Here is a 24563-nt window from a genome sequence, read left to right on the forward strand (position 1 = left end):
ATGAGGGTTCTAACCTTGAAGATCTCTGGGTTGTTCATTCAAGTCCATCCACCCATCACCTCTGAAGTTGGCATGTAGGTTTCCTCTCTTGGCCAAAGTCTGATGGATTGACCGTAACTGCTGGAGCTCTTTGTTGAAGAGGAGCAGAGTGTCACCAGAGGTCGATGGGAGAATGTTGAGATTGATTACTGATGTCTGAACTGCAGGGTGGTGGGGGGACAGGGTGGTTGCCATGTGAGACCATCCCTAGAAACTCTTTTTCTACCTGTTCCCTCATGGAAGGGCAGTGGCTCATCACCTGGACCAGTGGGCCCAGGGGCATTATTAAGTATCCCCTTATAAGAAAGGACACAGTGACCTAACAGCCTGTGACCCCCCGAGGTCAGGAACCAAGGCTCACCCCCCCCCCCCCCCATGAAACAGAATCAGACTGACCCGAACAGCATATATGGCAGAGCTGCATCCTTTAGAGCACAAAAAAAAAATGGCCCAGGGACTCAGAACAGAGCATGAATGAACTGGGGTCACACAAAGTTTCCCAGGAAGGTGGCACCTGGACAGGCTTTAGATCTTGGAGTGGGCTTTAGGTTGGCAGGCAGGAGGACAGAGTGCAGTCCAGGGCTGGGAGCAGCATGAGCCAGTGCTCACTGGGGGGTGAGTCAGGAGACTGACCTGGACTCACAACCTGGGGGAGAGTCCTGGCATGTCGTGGACACAGAGGGACCCCTCACTGGGAAGAACCTTCGGTCCATCCATAGGCCACTTGCCAGAACACCCTGATCCTATTATTGAGCCCTATGGAGTCACACTATGTTAGAACTAGTCTACACATTCCTAGAGATGCAGGTAGGGTTACATATTCACCTCTGAAAGTCAAGAAATATGGAGTACAAATCCCTGTCCTCTGCCCTCGGGCGTGGAGGCTTTCTCTTTTAAAATACCCCAAGGGTGATCTCTCCAATGAGGAAGACAATGAAGGAGATGAGTAAGGAAGAGTCTAGGGGCGGGAGAAGAAACAAATAGGCAAACCACAAATGGGGTCTGCAGTGATGTGTCCTGGCCAAGAAATGTGGTTAGGGCCATGGGGGGCGGGGCGTCTCTTCCCACAGATCCAGGGGTCATTCCCACCATCCTTTCTCCTAGATCTCCATGAGATGCACCAGATTCCACAGGACACACTCAGCCCTGGAACGACGGGCAGGTGTGGACGTCCAGGGAGCTGCAAGTCCAGCAGGCAGAGCTCAGGCATGCTGATTCACGAGAGGGAGAGAAGCTGTAAATTGAAAAGAAGCAGTAAATTAAAAAGACATAGAGAAACTAGGGCACCCACAGATGCCGGCCATCAGTGCTCGGGGGAAATTGTAGAGCTGAACATGAGGGGCAGGAAGGTCATAAGTCTAGGCAGAGCATGAGAACACACAAAGCTGGCGGGAATCCCAGCTCTAATAGCGAAGAGAGCTACTCTGGGCACTTCAGGGGGTTCTCCCACAGAGGAGTGGTGTAAAATGCAGGAAAAGACCTTTAGAAACAAATAACTCTCCCACCCTAAAAAAAAAAAAAAACCTCTCCCACCCTTGCCATGTGAGGTTTCCTTCCAGTCTGAGGCTTCCTTGGTAGGTGGGTGGGAATGCAGGTGCTGGGAGAGCAGGTGTGTGTGGGGACTGGGCCCCTGAACATCTCACCACCTTGGGGGCCACCAAAAATCCCAAACATGTGGCCCCACCGACCCATCCTGTTATGTTCTGTTGTTTCATTTAAAGCCACCGGAGGCTGGACAGGTGGCTCAGTGGTTGAGCGGCTGTCTTCGGCTCAGGGCGTGATCCCTGGGTCCTGGGACGGAGACCCACACCGGGCTCCCCACAGGGAGCCTGCTTCTCCCTCTACCTAAGTCTCTGCCTCTCTCTGTGTATCTCTCATGAAAAAATAATAAAATCTTAAAAAAAAATAAGTAAAGTCACTGGAGGCTAAGGCTTTCCGTAGGGAAGCATCCGTCTTTAGGAAGGGCCCCCTGCCCTGTATGCAGCCAGTTGTGGCCACGCACTGCCGCACTGCCGTGGGCTTATCAGCGGCAGAGAGCAGCCCTGACCATGTTTTATGGATAACGCAGTGATAGAGCCGGACGCCTGCCGTTCTGCTGGTCCCTGGGCCATTGATTCAATTTGCAAGCCATTAACATTCACCCAGAATCAGTAATGAGAGCCTGGTCGGCCGGCTGCGGAGCCTAGCACCCCAGCCTGGGACGTATCTATAGTAATCGTACTGAAAAAGCTACTAATTCCAATTTAATTGCTAATCTGGGTAGTAGTTACCATCAATAAACAATTTTTTCTAACGTGGGCAGGAAGGTTTGCTTTAGGCGGCGAGGGACAGAAGGAACTGGTGAGGGAAGCCCCTGCCTCCCAGCCTGGGTCCCATGCTGCCCGGGCAAGATCTGAAGGAGCTGGCACAGCAGCCCCGTTTCCCCCCAGCTGTCTGTAGCTGTGGCCCTGCAGGCAGTGGGATGCCAGCACCAGCCTGCAGACATGGGGCGCCCACCCCGCTCTCAGCCTGTCCCTCATGGCTGCGGTCCGCCCCCTTAGCTCACCCCATCCCCGTGACCCCCTGATGCCTGTTCCCACTTAACTGCATGTTGCAGCAGTGCTGCTGGCAGAGACGCAATGGCGCCCTTGGGATTTCATTTCTCCCCGCCTGGATTTCGGCCCTTAACAAGTGTTCTCGGCGTTCCAGGTTTCCCTGCAAAAAAGGAAAAGTTTCAGCCCACTCTGCAAGATTAAATTTGCGCCTCAGATGGAAAAACAAGGCCCCAAAATGGCTGAGCGATTTGCCTGAGGGCACTCAGCCGGCCAGAGTCACTGAGGTCATCATCGGGGCCAGCTCCGGGGGGCAGGTGGACCCCCGGAGCCTCCTCCACAGTGTCCTTCTCCCAGGCATGCAGGAGCACCCCTGACCACTGGGGCACCTCGGCCATCGCCCCTGCCTTCCTGCTCCGTGGGCCCCTCTAACGTGCTGCCCGTGTTCTGCTTCTACCTAGACTTGCCCGTTCAGATCCTCAAGCCAGCAACCTTCACCGACACTGCCCACTACCCCCTGCTCCTGGTGGTGTGAGTATCGATGCCTCTTTCTTGCTCGGGCTGGGGGAGGGTGTTGCTGGCCTGGGGACTTGGTGACCCCACCAGATACGAACATCCAGACTCTTAAGAAAAAGACAAGCATGAGACCTGAGGTTGCAAAGTAAGAGTGAAGCCAGGTTAGGTGGCCAGCAGGTAGCAGGCCGTGAACGGAGCTGGCGCCCCTGCCCCAGCCTACCTCTACTGTGGGGCCTGGAGCTGGGCTTCGGGGGGACGGGCTTTGGGGGGCCAGGGGGCGCTACCCAGGCTGCAAACAGGCTCAGAAACAGACGGACAAGCTGGTCTGGAGAGTCAGGTGGCCGCTTGCATGAGGGGGGCGCTCAGTTCCCCCAGGGCGCAGGCCGCTCCAGTGGCAGAGGCAGGCACGGCGGGGCACGGGCCCGGCTCCCCAGCAGGCTCCCCGCTCACACCAGACCTGCCGGGGCCTCGGCAGCTTCAGCCACTGTGAAACGGCCTTGAACACGGTTCCTTTGCCAATCAAGGGTCAGTTCAGACATTTCGTGTGTTACTCAAGGAGCCCTCAATTGAGATCATGAGATCAAGTGTTCAGAGCTCTGTCACCACCTCGGAAGGGGTCATCCTGACGGGAGAGCCTGCCCTCACTGGGCAGTGCGCGAGATGAGAACTGCCCACCCTGAGGGTTAGACAAGTGTTAACATGGGCACACAGAAGTGATTTCAAAGGCAGACGCCAGCCAGGTGTTTCACACGTGCTCTCTTCACCTCCACGTGTGCTCTTTCATGGCCGTGGAGCATGAGAATACTAGGCTCTGTCACTGCCCCCCTGGGAGCCGCCCCTCATGTTCACTTGAAAGAGGTCCAAGTGGAGCAGAGGCCTGTGCTGGGGTTGTTTTAGGGACACCATGAAATCACCCACCTGCATCAGTGTCAAATGACCTGATGAACCTTCTCCTGTTGCCCGGCTCCTGTCCTGGGGACCTGGTCCCTCAGCGACGGGAGGGCTTCATTATGGAGACGCCCTGGTGTAGATTCCAATATCTGATTCGATTTTGCAATTAGCCCACTTTCCATACTGTTTGGACAGGCTTGGCACTTTGCCAACGACCACACACGTGTGTCACACACAGCCCCTCACACACCCCTCATACACACCCCTCGCACACACATTCATCACATACCCCTCACATACACACCTCACATACCACTTGTACACACACCCCTTACACAGCATACACACCCTCACACACACATTCATCACATACCCCTCACACACACTTCCCTCACATACACACACCCCTCCCACACACACCCCTCACACAGTCATGTATGTCACTCACACACACATTCCTCACACATACACACCCTCACACACACATTCCTCACATACCCCTCACATACACACCTCATACACATACCCCTCAGAGACACACCTCATACATACAATCCACACGTACCTCACATACCCATCACCACTCACACACACCCCTCACACCCTCATATACACCCCTTACATATTCTTCACACATACATGCCCCTCACATGCACACACCTCTCACACACACACTTCACATACCCATCGCTCACAGTCCTCACATACACCCACCCCACACACACCCCTGGCACGCCTGTGCATACATACACCTCACACACCCCTCATACATACACTACTCACACATACACACACTCCTGCATCCACACTTCTCACACACACATACCTCACATGCCTCACACAAACCTCCCTCACACACCCCTGCATACATACTCCTCACACACACACACACACACACCTCACACATGTCTCTCTCACACACACCACACACCCCCTGCCTGCATGCCTGCGGTCCCCAGCAGAAAGCCAAGATGGCGGTGGCAGTGGGAGCCATCACCTCCCTGAAGAAAGGACCGGCCCGGTCGTCTTCAGTTGGCTGGCTCTCAGCATGGGGCCTGGCCATCTGTTGCAGTTGCTGGGTGAGGGGCTGGCCTTCCGTGCCCGTCCTGTCCCACGGAAAGGAGCAGGACTCTACTACCATCTTCACCTTCACCCGTCAGCGTGCCGGTGCACGCGCAGGCCCGAGCCTCCACGCGGGACGGCCAGTCTGCGGCACTGGCCGATTTCGGCGGCATCCATGCCGCACCGCGGCCGGAGTCAGGCTGGGAGCCGTGATCGGGGAGCCGGGACCCCCGGCGTCATCGGGGCCCGGCGTCTGTCGGAGCGGCCAGCACCGCACAGCATGCTGAGGCCTCGGGCTCTCTTCCAGGGACGGCACCCCTGGGAGCCAGAGCGTGGCCGAGAAGTTCGAGGTGACCTGGGAGACGGTGATGGTGAGCAGCCACGGAGCCGTGGTGGTGAAGTGTGACGGCCGCGGCAGCGGCTTCCAAGGAACCAAGCTCCTGCATGAGGTGGGGCGGAGGCTGGGCTCCCTGGAGGAGAAAGACCAGATGGAGGCCGTGCGGTGAGGACCCCCACGGGGCGCCAGTGGGAGAGGCAGTGGGGGTGACAGCCCCTCACGGGTGTGCACGCTTCTCACGCAACCGCTCACACTAACAAAACTCTACGGGCGATTCTGAGCAGGTTTCGAGGGGACTCCAAGTAACGTTCCCTGTTCCCCCCGAGACTCCTGCGCTAGTTGCCAGGGCAGGTAGCCTATGTGTCTAGTGGATGACAACATGGTGCCGGGCCCATGACAGGGACTTGCCTGGCTCCCCGTGCTGTGGTCACAGACCTGGGCTGGCGTCCACACACGTCTTGGCCATTCCTCACAGAGGGCAGGGAGGGAGGGAAGACAGGAAGGGGGGTGGACAATATGGGTGGGGACGGAGCCAGATGATGAGGCGCTGCGTTTCTGACGACACGATCCCTGACGCATCGAGGGGGCCAGTCAGGAAGCCCTACTCGGCCCATTTTTGTCTCGTTCCACATCTTCGTCAGTCAGAGACCAGTACCGAGCAGATAGAGGCTGAGCACCAAGGGACAGATGCTCCAAATTACTGGAGTTTTATAGTCGCCCTGGTAAAAAAGACATCAAGAGCCTGTTCCAGGCCGGAGCCTGTTCCAGCGCTCGTGCTCAACAGGTGGCAGTGGTTTTCACGGTCTGCCGGTGTGGTGGACGGCAGCGTCAGCATGACAGCCATGGAGAGATAGATGCTGCAGAGAAGCTCATCCAAATCTGCAGACTCCCGCCCCAAGGAATGACAGGAAGGGGAACGGGACCCAAGTAAGGACAGTTAGCTTCCCAGGCAGTAGAGGTGAGGGACACCGGCCCCTGGGTCCCCGGAGACAGTAGAGCACAGTGTGCAGGTGCTAAATACGTGTCTCCTGAAGGGCTGCAAGGAAGCGTGGTGTCCCATCCCACCCATTCCCATGGCTTGTGTGCCTTGCAGGCTTGACACCTTTCACTTCACTGTCTTGTGACGTTTCTCTCTTGTTTTTGGAAAGATTGGTGGCTTCTGGTAGGTGCTCAGTTAAATAATTTTCAACTGGATGAGATGATGAGTGAGTGGATGAATGGCCCTCTCTGCTCAAGGGCATCGTGCGCTGATGGAGCAGAGATGAGGCGACATGCCCAGGGCCCTGTGCGTGTTACAAAGTACGAAGGAGGAGAACCTTCTGAGGACCCATGGTCCGGGAAGGTACACCTGCTAGGATGCTTTTGCCTGGAAGTTCACACGAAGGCAGACGAAGTCAAACATGCTTTAAATATAAGGAGCTGTATTGGCCCTGGAAGTTCCAGAGTGATGGTGGGCATTGGGGTTCATTGAGCCAGAGAGCCAGTAATGCCACCCAAGGCCCAGGTTCTCTCCATCTCTCTGCTCAGCCAAATGTAATGGCCTCATCCAGAGCTGATTCTCCTCATGTTCATGGGATGGCTGCCAGGAGTACCTCAGTTCATGCTTCTTCATTCATCCCCTCCAGCAGGTTGGGGAAGGAGCCACTTCCAGAAACTTCCAGAAGGGAAGGGAGGAGCCTCCCCAGAAGCACCCACCAAACCTCTCCTTACATGCCCCTGACCAATCCTGGACCTAGAACCCATGACTGGCCAGAGAGGTGTGGGCTGTCACCCTGAGACCTAGGAGGTCCCCCTGGACCAGTGGAGCAGGGAAAGAAAGGTGGACAGTTAGGGCCCCTGGGGCTCTGTGCAGAAGGGGGAGGACGTGGCAGGGGTCCTCAGCTAGTGGTGTTCCCTAAAAGGGGCAGGGGTCCTGGCTGGACTTGGAAGTAGGAGTGGGACTTCGATCAGTATCCACATGGGGGCTTGTGTTGCAAGACAGCAGCAAAGCCTTCCTCCCTCAGTGTCCCCCTTGCCCACCCTGGTCTTACTCCCCCATGGAGCGTGGGGCATGGGGCACAGAGCCTCTCACCCCAGAGGCCCCAGGCAGAAGGACGCCGTGTCCTTCAGGCACACCCGAAACACACACCCCTGCAGGTGCTTGGCTGTGTCTAGCCGCTCCCCTCCGAGCACAGGAACGAGAGAGAGCAAAAGGCTGTTTCACACTCATGATGTTTTCTAAAAATAAGGAATTGATCTTGCCATCTGTTCAAAAAACAAGGCAGAACCTGTCCCGGTAAGACAGTGAGTAATGTCCACCGTTAGGCCACCGAGGCTCACAAGCACAAGACTCTGGAAGCCTTCGAAAACCTTACAGCCATCTCAAGACAGGCGAGGAGCTGAGGCCCAAACCATTCCAGCCACACAGAGCTCTACCAAGCTTTATTAGGGTCTGGCTCTGTATTTTCATTTCAGAAAGAAATGGCCCTGTTTTATCAGATGTCTAAGAAACCATGAGGCTGGCCCACCATGCTAATGCCCCCAAGGTCCCCGGCCCTCTTTGTGATTGTCCTGGAGCCCTCTGGGTCAGCTCCTGATGTGTAGCTGACATGAGCAAACCCCCTCCCCAGCCCAGCCACTGTGTAAGGGAAGAGGTGTTTGGGTACAGGGTGGAGCCACACTCACTTGGAGCATAAGCTACAGAGGCAAACAACCCTGCCTGAAGGGCTTCTGGGAGGAGGTGACCTTTGGGCAAGACTTCAAAGGATTAACAGGGATCTGTCAGGCAGAAAACAGGAGATGCAAATTCAAAGCAGGGAGGATATTGTGAGTAAGGGCTTGAGGGAATGCAAAGGCACCACTGTTCAGGGCTCACTGAGCACCAGGGGACCACAGTGTGAGAGGGCAGAGGAGGAGGCAGATGCATGGGGAGGTGGGGCGGGCAGAGGAGGGACAGGTGTATAGGGAGGTGAGGGGGATGGAGGAGGGACAGGTGCATAGGGAGGTGGGGGGATGGAGGAGGGACAGGTGCATGGGGAGGTGGGGGGTGGAGGAGAGGCAGGTACATGGGGAGGTGGGGGGGCAGGGGAGGGGGCAGGTGCGTGGGGAGGTGGGATAGGGCTAGATGGCAAGATGCTGCCCACAGCATCCTAAGGAATCCGAACTTGCCACGTACGCAGCAGAGTTCTGCAAAAGACTTTTTAAGCAAGGCGGTGGCAGGGTGAACTTTATTTTTCAGAACTGGAATTCTGGTAGCATGTAGCAAGTTTGATGGGTCAGTGGCCTGACAAACTGAGTAGTTAGAACAGAGGTGAAGAACAGTGAGCATTTGCAGGGGCGTGGGTGGGGTTAGGGAGATCCGAGGAATGGTGAGGTGTCCTAGGCCAGCCAGACAGGAGCAGGAGCCACGACAGACCCCAGAAGAGACCTTGGCCACGAGGAGGGAGCACCTGACAGGAGCCGTGCAGGGAGGGAGCCAGGACCAGTGCCCTGACCACTGCTCCCTCCTGCTGGCACTCCCTGTGGGCCGAACACACCAGAAGCCAGAGGACAGGGGAGCCGTTGTCACTGTTCATACTACTCATCCCCGGGGGCACTGAGTGCAGTGCAGCCTGTGGACAGTGAGTGGAGGGGATGCAGAGAGGAGGCAGCCCACACAATGACAAAGAAGGAGGAGGGTGGGGAGACTGGTCCTGGCCTGGAGGCTACGTGGGTGTGGCCTCGAGGCTGCCCGGTGGGACAGCTGCCCCAGGCCTGCAGTGGGGAAGCTGCAGGCCCGAGAGGGTCAAGGCTGGACTCCAGAACAGGGGCACAGTCCCGGCCGACCAGGCAGGAGCACGGCCTCGGGGAGAGGGCGCATCAGGACTCGGCAGGTGAATGACCATGGAGGGGGGCATGGGGCTCTGCCTCAGAGCCGGAGCCAGCGAGGGGTGAGCTGTGCAGAGCTCAGACCCGTCACAGTGACGTGTCCACCCATCCCACAGAGCACGACAAAGGCCCTGGCCGTGTTTCTCCTCCCACCCCCGTTGGCTCCTTTTTCTTCCCAAATCAAGCCTCTGTGAGGCTCTGAGCTTCCCCTGCTCGGAACGGGCCGTGGCACCTGTGTCAGCTTGGATCCCCAAGGTGGGTGCCGGGGTGGGCATAGCACAAGGTTTCGGTGGGGGTTGTCTGTGACGGAGGCCCGGGCAGGAGGCAGGCCCTGGTGGCTGCAGTGGACTCTGACACTGCAGTGGAAGGGTGAGGATGGAGGACACAGGGCAGAGGGTGGGGACGGGGTGCTGGGGTCTGAGAGAGAGACAGCGGAGGATCCCATGCAGGCAGTGGAGGCCCAGCTGTAGGGCCGCTGCTGTGCTCAGTGGCCGGGAGCACAACTTGGGATGCCGCAGACCCTGCGGGGAGGTCAGAACTTGTGATCACTGGTCAGGGCAGGTTCTCTCAAGGGAGAAGGGAGGCCACGAGGTGCACAAGCTTGTGCCCTGTCCCCCTGCCTGAAATTCCACATGTCCCCACACACAGCCCTGCTTATCCAGGACCCTGGGCCGCCACCCGGGAGGTGTTCCCTTAACCTCCTGTGCACGCAGTTCTCACTCGCTCTGACCAGCTCATGGCTTCTCCTCGGGTTTCATTGCTTGTGTGCTCGGCTGCATCACCACCCAACGGGCACACATCCCATCATGCCATGTCATTAGTGCTGCCACATGTCACCCTGTTAGCCCATCTCCCATAGTAGATGGCACTTCTTGAGAGCTGGAGCCCTGGCATGCCAGCGCCTCTGCACACCAGCCTAGTGCGAACTCAAGGCAGGCTCTGTAAAGACACCCTGATGGATTCTGCTTCTGCACCAGCTAGACCTCAGACCATCCCAGTAATGAAAAGTGCTCCTTACATATGAAATCAGGTCTCCTTGGTCTTGGGATTTCACTGTCCACCAGGAAAAAAACAAAAAACAAAAAACATCATATTTGCTTGGTTCATTGGTGAAAATACAGCTACGAGATAATAAAAATAATTTGATTTGGAAAAAACAACCACCCCTGGAAGACTCCAGAGTACTTTTGAAATGAGGGTCATTACCAAGATTTCTGGCATTTAGATCAGGAAGTGAGTCACCAGGTAATTAGATGAAGGGGTTGCCAAAGACCCAGAGCCACCCTCACACTTGGAAGGAGGGCTGAGAATGGAAATCCAAGGTATTTTACAAGTTGGAATGGAGACCTTTGTGGTTCACTTGGCTCACACCACGCTCCATGGTCCCCACACACGGCCACATGGATCGGAGCAAGTGCGATCTGGACATCAGGACCTAGGGCAGGATCCTCATGGGATCCAGGGGATCAGTTGTGAAGATAGCTGACTGAGCCAGACCAACCCACCAGATGTTCCCAAACGTGCTTCTGCATATCAGGGGTTTGGGGCACGAGGAGACAGTTGAGGAACTTGGAGATATGTCTGCACTGGTTCCAGATAGGTGGGAATACCCACAAAGCTCTGGAGACCAGGAACATGGTGTGTGTGTGTGTCCATGCACGCATGTGCACCTCCACATCACACTCCTGGCAGGTGTGATTTGAAGCTGGCCAGGTTATCCTGTGACACCTGCACAACGTGTTTTTTTTTTTTTTTTTTCCAAAAAGCAAATTTATTAAAGTGTTCTATTAGTTTCCTGGAGCTGGGACACCAAAGTCAAAGTGTGGGCAGGGCCTTGCCCCCTCTGAAATCTGTACGGGATATTCCTTCCTTACCTCTTGCAGCTACTGGGTGTCCCAGCAACCTGTGGGGACCCTTGGCTTGCAGACTCATGGCTACACTCATGGCTACAATCTTCCTTCTTAACATGGGGCTCCTCCTAGGTCTCTGAGTCTCTTCCCCTCTAAGGATGCCAGTTACCCTGGATGAAGGGCATTAGGTCTAACCTCATCTTAACTACTTACATCTGATGACCTTATTTCCAAATACGGTCACATTCTGAGGCTTTAGGGGTTAGGACTTGACCATGATTTTTGGAGTTTGACCCATAACATCTGTTTAAATCAACAGCAGCAGAGGCCTATGCCCTGTGCCTGCCCCTCCCCACAGTCCTGCTTGGCGGAAACAACCACTCCCAACCCTGCAGGAGCTCCCAGCAGCTGAGGATTTAGCAGTTCTGCACACACACACACGCACATCCCACCCCAAAATGTCTGGTTAGATCAGTTGTTGGGGATGCAGGACCTCCGTAGATACTGCTCAGCACAGAGCTGGTGGCCCACTCCATGCCCCAGCTTTGTCTGCATTGTTTGGTTCTGGACATGACATGTTGCTTGTCTTTCACTTGAGAAGCTCTCCACAGACCTACTCATAACATCTCCCCCTTGTACCCAAATCCTGCTCACATTCCTGCTAGTATTTCAGTTCAAATGCTAAAACATTCTCGTAATCTGTCAATTCCAACTTTCTTCTCTTTCCTGCCTCTGTGGGGCTGGTGGCCTCTAGGCCCACCCGGATGTTCTCTTACTACTTTCCTCCATTGGGGAGAGTCAGGGACAGTGTTGCTCCAAGCTGGGCCCTTGCCCCCGGGAACTTATGTCCACTCACCTTGGACGTTGGCCATAGAACAGCTGTTCTGATTGTGGTGGACGGCCCGCATCCTAGGACCTAAGGGTGGGGGGTGGAGGGTGGTCCTTAAAGACCTGGCTCTGAGGGCTTGGTACCCAGATTTTTACACTCCACTCAGGCTGGGAAGGGTAGTTATCAGTGATGAGGGCTCCAGCCAGCCAGCACAACACTGAAAACAGCCACAAGGGAATAATCATGAAGAAGTAGAAATGGAAGGACCAGGGCTGTGCAGGGAGGTGCTCTGGCAGGGGGTGCATATGTCACAGAGACCCAGACAGCAGCCAGTCGTTTGCCAGCAGGTGGCGGGACTCCCACTGCTGGATTAGGGGCCAGGAACCCAAAAGATTGCTGTCATTTTGTGAGGAAACAAGGGACGACCCCTGAGGAAGGGTGACAACGGCAAGGCAGGACCCCAGCAGGGCCAGCTGGGGTGTCGAGTTGTCCGTGTCCGAGGCAGGAAGCACGAGGCAGGGGTGAGTCTGCCGCCAAACAGGTACAAGCCAGGGACCAGTCCCCACCCCAGCTCTGCCCCCTGTGGAAGCTGAAGACAAGGGACGTGGCAGGTGGAGTGGGAGGCCAGCACCTGGTCCAAGCCCTTTAGCACAGAACCAAGCTGACCCCGGACAGCCCTCCCAGAGCCGGGGGTGGCTGGGAGTACCATGGTCCACATGAGGGGCCGACTGTTGCAGAGTAGGGACCCAGCAGGGCCTGTGCTCCAGAATGGCATTGCCGCTGGCCCTCCTGGCTTTCCCTAGGCGAGTTTTACAGACCTGGACAGTTACGGCAAGGGCACTGGGAGGCTTTCGGCATGGACGCCCTGCCTGCGCACTAAACAAAGAAAAGCAATGAACATTTATATCTGAATTCCAGTATTTCCCTCGATGTAAATGGGGGTTTTCTTGCTTGGAATGGTTGTGGAGCATGGCTCTGGGCCAAAGGGCAACCATGCCGCACACTCACTCTACCTCTCTTCTTTGGCAGGATGATGCTGAAGGAGCAATACATTGATAAGGCGCGTGTGGCCGTGTTTGGGAAGGTGAGCCTGCTCCCAGCTCATCTGAGCACCTCTGACTGAGAGCGCTGCCCTGCCCTGTCACCCAGGCCCCATCTCATTTGTTCCGAATGTCTCTGGTCCGATGGCAGGAGAGCCATTAGTTTTTTGCAAATGAGAGGTTGGATGCTGAGGGAGTCCAGCAAGGGGGGCCCTCATCTGATCTGCTCGTTTTGTTTTTGTTTTGTTTCTTTTAAGATTTTATTTATTCATGAGAAACACAGAGAGGAGAGAGAGAGAGAGGCAGAGACACAGGCAGAGGGAGAAGCAGGCTCCATGCAGGGAGCCTGACGTGGGACTTGATCCTGGGACTCCAGGGTCAGGGCCTGGGCTGAAGGCGGCGCTAAACCACTGAGCCACCCGGGCAGCCCTGACCTGCTCGTTTATCAGAGTCACTGTCTACATTATCTGGAAGGAAAGAAAACGGAGCCAGGTCCTGTGAGAGCACTGGATCAGGCCCTTTGTTACTTGCCACATGCCAGCCTGCCCTGGTGCCAGGTGTGGCTCCCCAGGAAACAGGGGCAGGCATCCTAATTTCCCTGTATCCCTATGCGCAGCAGCCACATTAATTTGCCAGGTTCACTGGCATGGAAAGAGGGGAGTAGGCGGTTCATGTTCTGCAGGGTGGCCCATGTCCACATCTGCCGGTGGTAGCTCATATCGTGGAGGCCCAGGGCTGCGAGTCAGGTCCGTGGGGCCACCTTGTACCATCCAGGCACACCCGCCCCCATCCTTAGACAGCCTGGATCCCTGGCCTCTTGATCTGAAGGAAGTGAGGCATGGACGGGTAGACACAGATCCAGCTTCCCTCCAAGGGACCCATCAGAGCCTAGGTCCTCCAGAGGCGCCCTGCAGTGACCCCGTGGAGGCTTGAACTGGTAACTCTAGGATTACTTGGATGCCATTGCCTCTGGAACCCCCGCCCAGGGTACATGTGAGACATGGCACTGCCCCGGGGGCAATCCCACGCATGGCCTCTGGGGACCCTCCCCAGAGGGAAGGCAGCAGAGGGGAGGCCCAGCGGCCTCTCTCCGAGGCTCAGGCACAGACCACGGCATGGGCACTGAGTTCTAGTGCCCAGTCCATGCCGGTGGAGACCCACTCACTGCCCGGGAGGAGCTTGGAACCAGTAGGATCATTTATAGGTGTAAGATTGGGTGTCAACGTCTGTCACGCATCCAAGCCCAGCCAGGGAGGTAACTACCCTCAGCCTGGGCCTCTGTCCAGTGCTCGCTCCTCCTCAAACACACCTGTAGCCTTTTCGACTTCTTTCACCTGGTCATATGCACTCACGGTCCCTTTCGGGGCTCGAGAGCTCGTTATTTCTCAGCCCTGAATAACATGCCCTGTATACCGTGTATGTGAACATTCACCTACTTCCAAGTTTTGGCATTTATGAGAAAAGCTGATCTCATCCTCCCCGCACAGGTTTCTGTGTACACATGTTTTCAGCTCCTTTGAGTAAATACCAAGGAGGTTGATTGTAGGCTCATTAAGACAAGACACTCCTGTTCTGTGGGACGAACAGAATTCATTTATGATGTAACCAACACACAGGTCATAAAGGGTGCACACTACAGTGAGGCTGGCACAGTGTGGGCTGCACAGTCTCCATTGGGTGCGTGGCATCTCCACACTCGACTGTCCCATCCAACACACAGCCCAGCACACACCCCAGGACACACATACATGCACACCCCGGTGCACACACCTCAGCACACACACAGCCCAGCATACACACATGCACACCCCAACACGCACACACCTCAGCACACACACACACACACACCAGCACACATACATTCAGAGCCCACTGCCACGGCTCCCCCTCACACATTAGCTGCACATCCCATAATACCTAGCTGGGCAGATATTAGCCTCTTGGCGTGTTTACTGTGCAACAGAAGCTACGTGAAATGGTTGCTGAGTCCCTGATCTTACATCTGAGGCTGCTTTCCTGACAGCATCACTGACGCTGTGCCCACTTACCGCTTTCTGTCTCCTGCAGGATTATGGCGGGTACCTGAGCACCTACATCCTCCCAGCAAAGGGTGAAAATCAGGCTCAGGTTTTCACCTGTGGCTCTGCTCTCTCTCCAATCACGGACTTCAAGCTCTACGGTAATGATCTTGACTCCACAGGCTGGGCCCCCTGCCTCCCCCACCCCCGCCCCATGTTCCCACCTGCTGCCCTTGCTCCATGCACTCCCTCCCCACAGGGGAAGCCACTGGGGCAGGGGAGGGAGCGTTTCAGGTCACGTGTCTGATGAAAGCGGCCAACCACCAATGTCCGCAAGTCACATTCCTGACCCATGAGACCAGGAGCTAGACACTGGCCTGGGGTCCTCACAGCGCCAGAAGAGCCTCGATGTGTGCGGGTAGGGGTTAAGTGAGGAGGGGTGGAGTGGCTGAGGGGGCCGCCGCTTGGCAGAAATCAGGTGGTGACCTGGCAGTGCAAGTGGCACCTGGCCGGCACCTTGCCTTCCTAACGGGCAAGAGTCAGCGACCAGGGCCAGGATGTCAGGATGGCTTGCTGTAGGGACCAGACGGGCAGCCCTCCCAGGCGTGGGAACCGGGCCTCTGCCAGGCCCCACCATGGCTCTACCATCACGGTTTTGGGATTGGAGGCTCCCTACCTTCTCCTGGAGCTGGCTAGCTCTTTTTCTCTAAATGTGAATGGTTTTGTGACATTTGTGCTTTTCTGAAAACGTGTGGTGAGGTGTTCCTTGTGGGCTCTGAGAACTGGCTTTCAGGTCGAGGTTATGGGGAGGCCAGGCTGTGGACCCCAGCTATGCTGCACAAAACAGACTGACTGATAGGATCAGAGGTCGAGGGCTTCTTGCCACCAGTCTGCTAAGTCCTGCTGCAGGCCTACAAGTACCACGGCCCTGGCCACACATCCCCCCATGCCCATGTGCCCCATCTCTGCACCTGGGGCCCCGTGGGGTCCAGGAGCCCTCAGCCCACCAGCTCCTACAGACTTTTACAGAGAGCCCTGATGCAAACTCAACTGATAGTCCTTACAGGACTATAGAACTCTCTTCATTCAAAATGTTCATAATTTAAAATTAATTTCCCCATGGGAATACATGTAGCATGGTTCAGATTTTTTAAATTCAGTGAGACTTTCTTAATCTTTTCAATCATGCTATTTCAGATTTGCCTGATTTGAAAGCACATAAATGTACCAGCCTACACCTTGATTGGTCACAGAGTCCCAGACAGGGAAATCCTCCACTGTGTCTTCCCCTTAATTAAGGAGGTCCCTACCACTTGCAGAAGCCTTCTGAGCTCCTTCCTTCCTGACTTCCCTGACAGGGCAGACGCCAGGTCCTCACCCAGAACCTGGAGCTAGAGCCAGGGCTTTGACTAGAAGGGGACATGCCTGGCTTTAAAAAAAGAAAAAGGAAAAAACAAAAACAAAATCTGCTTGCTTTGTAGGATTTGTTGCCTTTCCTATATGTTGAAACAAAGCAGGGGGGAAGGAGGGATAAATCTTGTTTATTGAGGATTCAGATTTTCAGATTGTTTCACTTGATTGAGGTTTCGCTGTACAGCTCAAAGCCCACCCACCAGCTCTAGCATATTTTTGTGTTACCCTGGTGCCGTCTGATGACCTGGGGAAGGACCTGCAGGTTGAGGGGTTTGTCCTGTGAGTGAGCCCCCCACCCTGTGCCAGGGGCGCCCCCTGTGGCTAGCGGCTCTGTACTGACCTATACCGGTAACCCAGCCTTCCTCTGCTTGTGTCCAGCGTCTGCGTTTTCTGAGAGGTACTTGGGCCTCCATGGACTTGACAACAGAGCATATGAGGTATGTTGGGGTGCCCCTGCTGCCCCAGGGGAACTGGATGACATCGGTCCTACCCCCTGACCCAGCTCCAGGACCCACACTCCCTCCCTGGCCCCACTGCCCTCTCCCTCTCTCTCCCCCACAACCACCAAAGTCACTTGGAGAAAACCTTCCACCAGGCTGTGAGCTGAGGGGACCAGAGCCTCTCTGGGGCCCATCTGGGGCCCCTTTCTGGTACCTAAGGGACAAAGAGGGGAGTTAGGAACATCTTGGGATAGACAGAGGATCTGTCCCAGGGCCCACAGTCGTTGGGCATGGATGACTGCTGGTCACCTTCCCCAAGGCTGGTTCTACTTTGGGAAAATAAGCCATTGATTGGGGGACAGAAAGTGCCCTGATGCCACCTGCCACGTCATAGCAGGTGGCATCGTAGCATTGAAATGCCTTGGCACAGTGTCACATGGGGTGTTTCTTCGGTGGCTGCGGGGCAGGGGCCGCTGAGGCTCTGGGACGTGCCATGTGTTTCCCTCCGATGGCAAGCCCCCAGTTGTCTTGAGGGGGACAGTCCCCCCTGGGGACTGTTGCCACTGTCCCCAGGACACCCAGCTACCTTCTCAGTCAGGGTCCAGTGCACCTCACCCACGGCAGAGAGGCCCCCTAACTGTGTCCCCTTGTCCCCACATATGCAGATGACAAAGGTGGCCCATCGAGTGTCAGCACTAGAAGAACAGCAGTTTCTGATCATCCACGCAACCGCGGATGGTAAGGACCACCAATGTTAATGCACAGCATCACCTTGATGGTGTGAATGTCTCTAACCAGTACTTCCCTCTTTTTTTGTTTTTTGTTTTTTGTTTTTTTTTTGACAGAAAAAATCCATTTCCAGCACACAGCAGAACTCATTACACAACTAATTAAGGGGAAGGCTAACTACAGCTTACAGGTACAGTATTTGCACATCTCCCCTGCTCCACGCCTGGAGAGAGATGTCCTTTTCATGGAAAAAGAACTGATTGGTATTCAGTTCATCCCAGTTCTGCAGACACACCTGTGTTCCAGTTGTAGAGGCGGGCAGGGGTGCATCAGGCCAGACGAATCAGCACAGGCTTATTTTCTCTAGTAATTGGTGGTTGTCGGGTTCTGCGCTCGACCATGTGCAAACCCCTTTATAACTCCACCACTAACCCCCGGCACCCACTGCAGGCAACGAGTAAGGCCAACACGACCAGCACAATGCCACAGTGAGGCTGGTGGTGTAACCTGGCAGTGAGGACGGGGGCTGTTGCTCCAGTGTTGATGAGAGCAGCACTCTGGGAGGCATTGGGGGCTTTACAAGTGCAAGTCCTGAGCCTTCTCCACTAGTCTCCCTCTGGATAGCACCACACATTCACTAAATTCTGGCAGAATGTTCCAGAATCATCTGTGGCTGAGCAGCAGTTAGAGTGCTACTCTTCTCATGAAACCAGCTCACAGCCCTGTTTTCACTGGCATCAGGAACCGACCCAGCGCCTCATGTCTGGGATCCTTGTAGCGATGCACAATGCCGCTTCTAGAAACAACCTCCATTTCCTTCCCCGGCCACAGGTTCCTTTGGCAAAACACGCATGACCCCAATGGTCTCTTTGGGTCTAGAGACCAATGGGAGGTTTCCTTCATAGGCACACGTCCCCCTGACAGGGCCAGCCTTGGCACTGACTGCTGCCCACCTTCTCTCTCTGAGCTCCTGGCCTATTGGAGGGTCACGGGCAGGCTGGGCCAGTCTGGGAGAGACTCCTGCCAGGAGGCAGTTTGGCCTGAGCGTTGATGAATGGGGAAGGAAGGACTTAGCACGTCACCTTTGAGCTTGCTTCTGAAAGCCTTGACTCATGGTCGACAGTTGCCATGGTTTTGTTAGCTACGTGTTAGGCATGTCATGGGTTAAAAGGCAAACTTTCATGTGCTAATGTGGATCCCTCCCCAAGGCATAGACCAAGCTACATCAGCAAGATGTTGAGCAGTGTGCATTGTAGGCCACACCGGAGACAAGGAAGGGGGCCATAGCCCAGTGCCAAGCTTGCAGGCACAGCAAATGTCTTCACAGATTCTCAGTGAATGTGGATCAGGGATCAAGTCCAGCAAAGGGCAGAGAGCCTGGGGATCTAGACTGGAAGAGACATACATCCTACCTGGTGTCCTTTTGTGGGGTAGATGTTTTTCTAAGTAACAGCTCCGTCATTGATAAATCAAATAAGGGTGAACGCCATCCTCTAAAGATATAGAGGAAGACAGTCTTCAAAATACAGGAGGCAGCCTGGTATCATGGTAAGAACATGGGCTTCCGAGTCAGTTAGACTTGTCGTGAGTCCCTGCCGGCACAGGTACCTGTGTGTGGAAATGTGTGGCACCTCCAGGGGCCAGGAGGATCCGTCCTTACACGTGGTGGTCGTGTGCCACCATCTTTTAAGCCCTCCCCGTGTCCTGGCCTTATTCTAAACACTTCACAGGGAGTCTATCATTGAAACCTCACAAAACTTTATGAGCTGGATTCTATTATGATGATCATCTCCACTTGACACACCTGGAAAAACTGGGGCTCGGGGAAGCTACCCGCCCATGGCTACAGGGTGAGCCAAACGCGGGTGCAGGGTGTGGAGATAACACAGAATTCTTCCCAGGTCTTTGGGGATCCTGGTCCCTGGAGCCCGGGGCGGGAGCCTCCATGGTCCTCTAGTGCGTGTCCATCCATGCTGCCAGTCCAAACCAGCAGATCCAGGCTCTATACAGTCTGTCGAACAAAGTGTTCTCTAACTTACTGAGCCCAGAGAAGAAGGTGCTGACGCCCGCATTGCCGTGGTTTAGGAAATTCGCTTTGCAGGCTGCCCCGGAGCCGTGCGCAGGGCCTTGGCCGTGCTGGGTTCACGTCTTACGAGCATCCCCGGGGCCCACAGGGGACCCCACCCGTGAGTAAACTTTCCCTGCCTTCCCCACAGATCTACCCAGACGAAAGCCATTACTTTCACAGTGCCTCCCTCCACCAGCACCTGTACCGATCCATCATCAACTTCTTTGTGGAATGCTTCCGGATTCAGGACAAACTCCCCATGGCCACAGCAAAAGAAGAGGAGGAGGAGGACTGAGCACCACGGGGCTCCTCCTGGAACAGTGTGTAGCCGGGACCCCGCCTCCCCGGCCCACAGGGGCTGGCTGGGGCGGGGGCAAGAAGTGTGACTTCCATAGCATGTGTGTCTCGCGTCCCAAAGGCGGCTTTGCTTCGGAAAACAGCTCCTTCCCGGGCCGAGACGCGTCATCGCTCACGGGGGGCTCCCATGCGCCCGGAGCCACTGCAGCATCACCCTCTTCTGGCCCCAGAGTGACTGGTGCATCCCACGGCCCCTCCCCAAGGAACAGAGCAAAGGATGGACGGCAGTGAAGAAATTGGCCCTCAAACCCAAGCTATCGTGCAGTAGCGTTAAGACCCACCCTCACTAGTGTGCGTGCCCACATCAGCAGCATCCGTCCTGTCCGATATAACCACACCATGGAAACAACTATAGCACAATTATTTTAACACTACTTGGTCATAGATCAGCTTGCTCCTTTCTGTAATTAGGAGACTCAGCATTTCAAGGGGCTGTACAAAGTATTACTGTAGCTATGCTAATGGTTAACCTTATGGAATTAATTCGTATTTTTCTATGGTTTTTATCTGACACTGTCTCTGGTCACGGGGTTGTTTCACTGTGCTTGCCTTCTTTCTTGCTTTCTTGCTTTCTCCTTCTTCTTTTCTGTTTCTTTTTGGCTTTGTGTTCTTTGGTCAGTGTGTAGGCTTTGCACTTGTTTGGATAAAGAAACGGATCAGAAGGAACTAACTGCTCTCTCCTCAAGATTGTCTTGAGACTTTGTGGAGAAATTTCAAAAAAACTGAAGGGAAAAAAACATCTAATAGCATTCACTAAAAAAAAAAAAAACAAAAGAAAGGAAAAACAAGAAAATGCATAAATAAAATGTCTTTCCCACAAAGCTGCATTAGGATTTGGCTTATATTCACAAGATTTACCTATGTCCTGGAGCCCATCCACTCCCCACTTGATAAGTTGTTGAGGCTTTTCAGATGGCGTTTGGTTAAAGAAATGTAAAAAGACAAGGAGTTGACTCCATCCCTGAGTCTGTAGCGTGATCAGGGGACAGGCGTCCTGTCGTCCCGGGACGCAGGTGCATGCGGTTGCCTGGCACCCTGGGGACGGTGAAATGGCCTCAACACCTCCTGCGCGCAGCCTCTGGCCCAATGAACAGCCACCCCTGGTGTGTATTTCATTTTCTTGTACATAAAGACAGGACTGGCGCTGCCGTCCACCAGCCCCCACCATGCCGCCTGCATGCCGACCCCCTGTGGCTGACCCGCACTCTCCACAAGTGCTAGTCTGAGACACATCCATCACTGCTGTTTCCTTTGGAGCTTGTTGACAACCTGAACGTCAGTACTGATGTCTCCAGCTTCCGGTCCTGCTGGGGGGTCCTTGACATCCTGTCAGCAGAGAAGATTTGTCCGTGTCGCTTTTTGGTGTTTGGGGGTTCGGGTTTCATCTCCATGAGTTCTGGATGTCAGCTGCAGCTAGTGTGATTGGAAGGTCTCCAGTGCAGGATTTCTCCAGGCGAGACATCGCCATTTCTGGAAAGGACCAACGCATGAGCCACGGGAGCAACTCTGAATGCTACGCAATCATGCTTTCGCTGTTTCGATGGGCTTGACCGAATGCAAAGCCAACTAGGTCTGACGGGGGAAGCCTGCTCCAGCCACGGGACCTGGCAGGGTGGAAGTGAGAATGTGGCATGGTAGCGTTTGTTCATCCATGGAATAAAACATTATTTTACCACTCGGATAGCTCTTTTCTTGCTTACCCTCCACCACCCCTCCTTAGAAAGTGTGCAGAGCTTTGCTAAGATACCTACTGAGCCCTCACCAAGACAGATGCACGTCCCCCAGAGCCTGATGTGCAGCAAACACAAGCCGTATCCAGGGCCGGGGCATCGATGGTAAGAAGGGTGGGACCCATGAAGTATATCAAAGTCCCAAATCAATCAGAGAAAGTGGGTTTGGGCTGCGTCTTTTGGGTTTTAGGGCGAAGACACAGAGATATCCCATAACAGTAATGGTAACATTGGCTCTCTGAGGGGTCTGAACCATTGCCCCCTGGAAAACTTGAGAAAAATGTCCAGGTGTGGGGATTGTTCTGCGGCATCTCCTAGGATCTGGGCTGCCGCCATCCCAGAGGTGTGGGGAGCAGGCTTTCTCCCCACAGGCCTGAAAATGCACCCATCTCCCTTCTGCCTCACCTGTAATGGAAACCTCTAATGGGCAGTCCCAGAATGATGATTTCATGGAAAGCTGATTGCCTTCGGGAAGCTGCTGTGAAAATCCCAGTGTCACACAGAAGCTAGACGGGCATTTCAGAGACTCCCCCAGCCCCCTCTGTTAGCACACCATGGGAGCTCCTAGGATAATCACCGGGGAGCCAGGGAAGCCTGGTGGGAGATGGATGTGCAGACAGGAATGTCCAGGACATATATAAACGCTGAGCTCGGACCCACCAGCCACAGTCACCAGCCGGGAAGCCAGGCCACAGTCCGCAGCTGTCAGCCCCAAACGGCCAGACTTGGTCAGTAACTGGCAGCTGCCCTGGCTCTTCCCCACCTGCCACTTAGGAGCAGCAGGAGAGCCATGCACATTCCCCGGATCCACCCACCCCATAGGGACCTGCTTCCAGTTGGCCCTCCGTGTCCCTGGGCCTCATCCCCCCTCCCCCTCCCCGGGCTCCAGCCACTCCCGGACCAGCGGCCTCCACTTGCTTTCCCCCAGGTGGTGCCTTACTCTGCTTGGGCTGCCATCACAGAACACCACAGACTGGATACTTCTGCATCAGAAATGTAGTTCTCACGGCTCTGGAGACTGGGAGTCCGAGATGGAGGTGCCGGCCCGTGGATTCCCAGCCAGGGCTATCCTCCTGGCTCACGGAAGCTGCCCTCCCCAGCAGGGGCAGGGGTGTGGGAGGGCACTCTCTCTTCCTATGGGGGCACTAACCCCTGCATGGGTGCCCCATCCTCATGACCTCATGTAAACCTACCTCCCAACTACCCTACCTCCTAAACCACCACATTGGGAGTGAGATTTGGGGAGCACACCCTCAGTCCCTGGCGGGTAGTCCTGTTTCCTTTCTTGCTGGCAGAAAGTAGGTATTGGAGAGGAGTTGCCCAGGGGTGGGTGGGGCCCCTGGGATCAGGAGGATGGAAGGAGGAGAAGGTGGGGAGACAGTGGGGGGAGGAGAGATGAGAGAGGAGGGAGGGAGGAGGTGGGAGGAGGGAGGGAGGGCAGGGGCCTCCCAGAGGGTCCAAATGGGCCCTTCTGCAAACCACAAGCCACACAACTGCCATTCGCCATCAGCATCTCATCAGATGGGGGACCTAAAGCCGAAGAGACAGGGAGCCACCCCCAAACCCAGGGGCAGGCAGTGCTGCCCTGTGTGCCTCTTCCCGTGCTGGGTTTTCTGCAGGGATCAGCTCTGAGGGCCAGGCCTCCGGGCCTCTAGGAGGCTCTGGGGCGTCTGCCTCACCAGCTTAGGAGTCCCAAGCCTCCGGCCAACATGGAGCCAGACTCAGGGGAAATGGGTGTGGATGTTTAGGCTCCAGACAAATGGCCAGTCCACAGATGCTCCCAACTCCTGTGCAGTTCACTGAAGTTTCAGGGAAACTGAAATGCAAGCACGAAGTGGCTGCTCCCCCAGCTCCGCCCTGGGAGGCCGCGGTAAGCACCCTGCCTCCACGTCCCCCCCGCACCCCGTTCCCTGAGGTCCAAGCAGACACTGCCCATGAGGTGGCTCCCACGTGCCAGTGTGAGCGCCCTCACTGTCAGGGCCCAGAGACCTGTAACAGGCACTGCGAAGTGTGTGTCGGGGCCGGTCATCCCAGACAACCAAGCCTTTGCACGGGTCAGCAGCAGAGGAGTGCGTGGCCGCTCACCTCAGACAGCAAGGGCCACAGTCATAACAGTGACCATTTACCGACAGCTTGCCGTGTTCCGGGCACCATTTCACGTGGATCCACACACTGTCTTCACACAACTAACACATTAATCCACAACATCCTATGATGTTCCATTCTTACCTACATTTTGCAGAGCGGGAAAGAAAAGGAGCAGAGAGGTGGAGACAGCAGCGCAGCATGAGGGAAGGGCAGGTGTGCCACCACTGAGCTCCCCTCCCCGCGTCCTAGGCCAGGGGTCGGCTGGGTCTGGGCGCACGTGACCTGTGACCTGTAGTGACTCCCGTGCATTTGAATAATAGGTTTGGTTTGAGTCTTGGTCTTACCGCCTGGTTTGTTTTGGGGGAAAGAGAACAGGGGAGGTCCTCTGCCCAGGTGCCTAGAGGGAAAGCGACTGAGAGGCTCTAACTCTGAGAGGAGCTCAAGTGGCAGCCAACGGGGCCCCCCATCTCCTGGGAGAGAGGCAGGTGAGGAGCTCGGGAGCTGGGGAGGCATCCTCCATACCTGCTGTGAGGCCGGGTAACTCCTCCATGGGGCCTGGGGCCACCCTGGCAGCCCCGCCTCTACAGCCCGCGTTCTGCAGACCAACACGGCCAGACCCAGGGCCACGAAGGGCCCCGGAGGGGAGGCTCCGGCCTGGATGTCTGCACAGGCAACACACACAAGCGCTGGAGGGAGGGCGCTGGAGCCGCCCGGTCCACAGGAGCTCAGGCCCCCGCGCCCGGGTCGGGCTGCCTCCCACACACGCTGGGTGGGTGTTC

The 24563-nt window shown here is 55.6% G+C and overlaps 1 protein-coding gene across 4 annotated transcripts in view; it reads left to right on the forward strand.

The window, feature by feature from the left end:
* DPP6 (dipeptidyl peptidase like 6) overlaps positions 1-21641 on the forward strand; it is a 908079-nt gene extending 886438 nt beyond the window's left edge. For all 4 annotated transcript variants that reach the window (XM_072763227.1, XM_072763225.1, XM_072763226.1 and 1 more), the window contains exons 19-26: positions 3032-3101; positions 5347-5541; positions 12931-12985; positions 15009-15120; positions 16751-16809; positions 17478-17550; positions 17658-17731; positions 19758-21641. In XM_072763227.1, the coding sequence (XP_072619328.1) occupies positions 3032-3101; positions 5347-5541; positions 12931-12985; positions 15009-15120; positions 16751-16809; positions 17478-17550; positions 17658-17731; positions 19758-19904 (785 nt within the window). In that variant the 3' untranslated portion in view covers positions 19905-21641. The remainder of the gene's footprint in view (positions 1-3031; positions 3102-5346; positions 5542-12930; positions 12986-15008; positions 15121-16750; positions 16810-17477; positions 17551-17657; positions 17732-19757) is intronic.
* The last annotated feature ends 2922 nt before the right edge of the window (positions 21642-24563 follow it).

The sequence above is a fragment of the Vulpes vulpes genome, chromosome 7 (genome assembly GCF_048418805.1).
Source record: "Vulpes vulpes isolate BD-2025 chromosome 7, VulVul3, whole genome shotgun sequence".
NCBI classification, from domain to species: Eukaryota; Metazoa; Chordata; class Mammalia; order Carnivora; family Canidae; genus Vulpes; species Vulpes vulpes.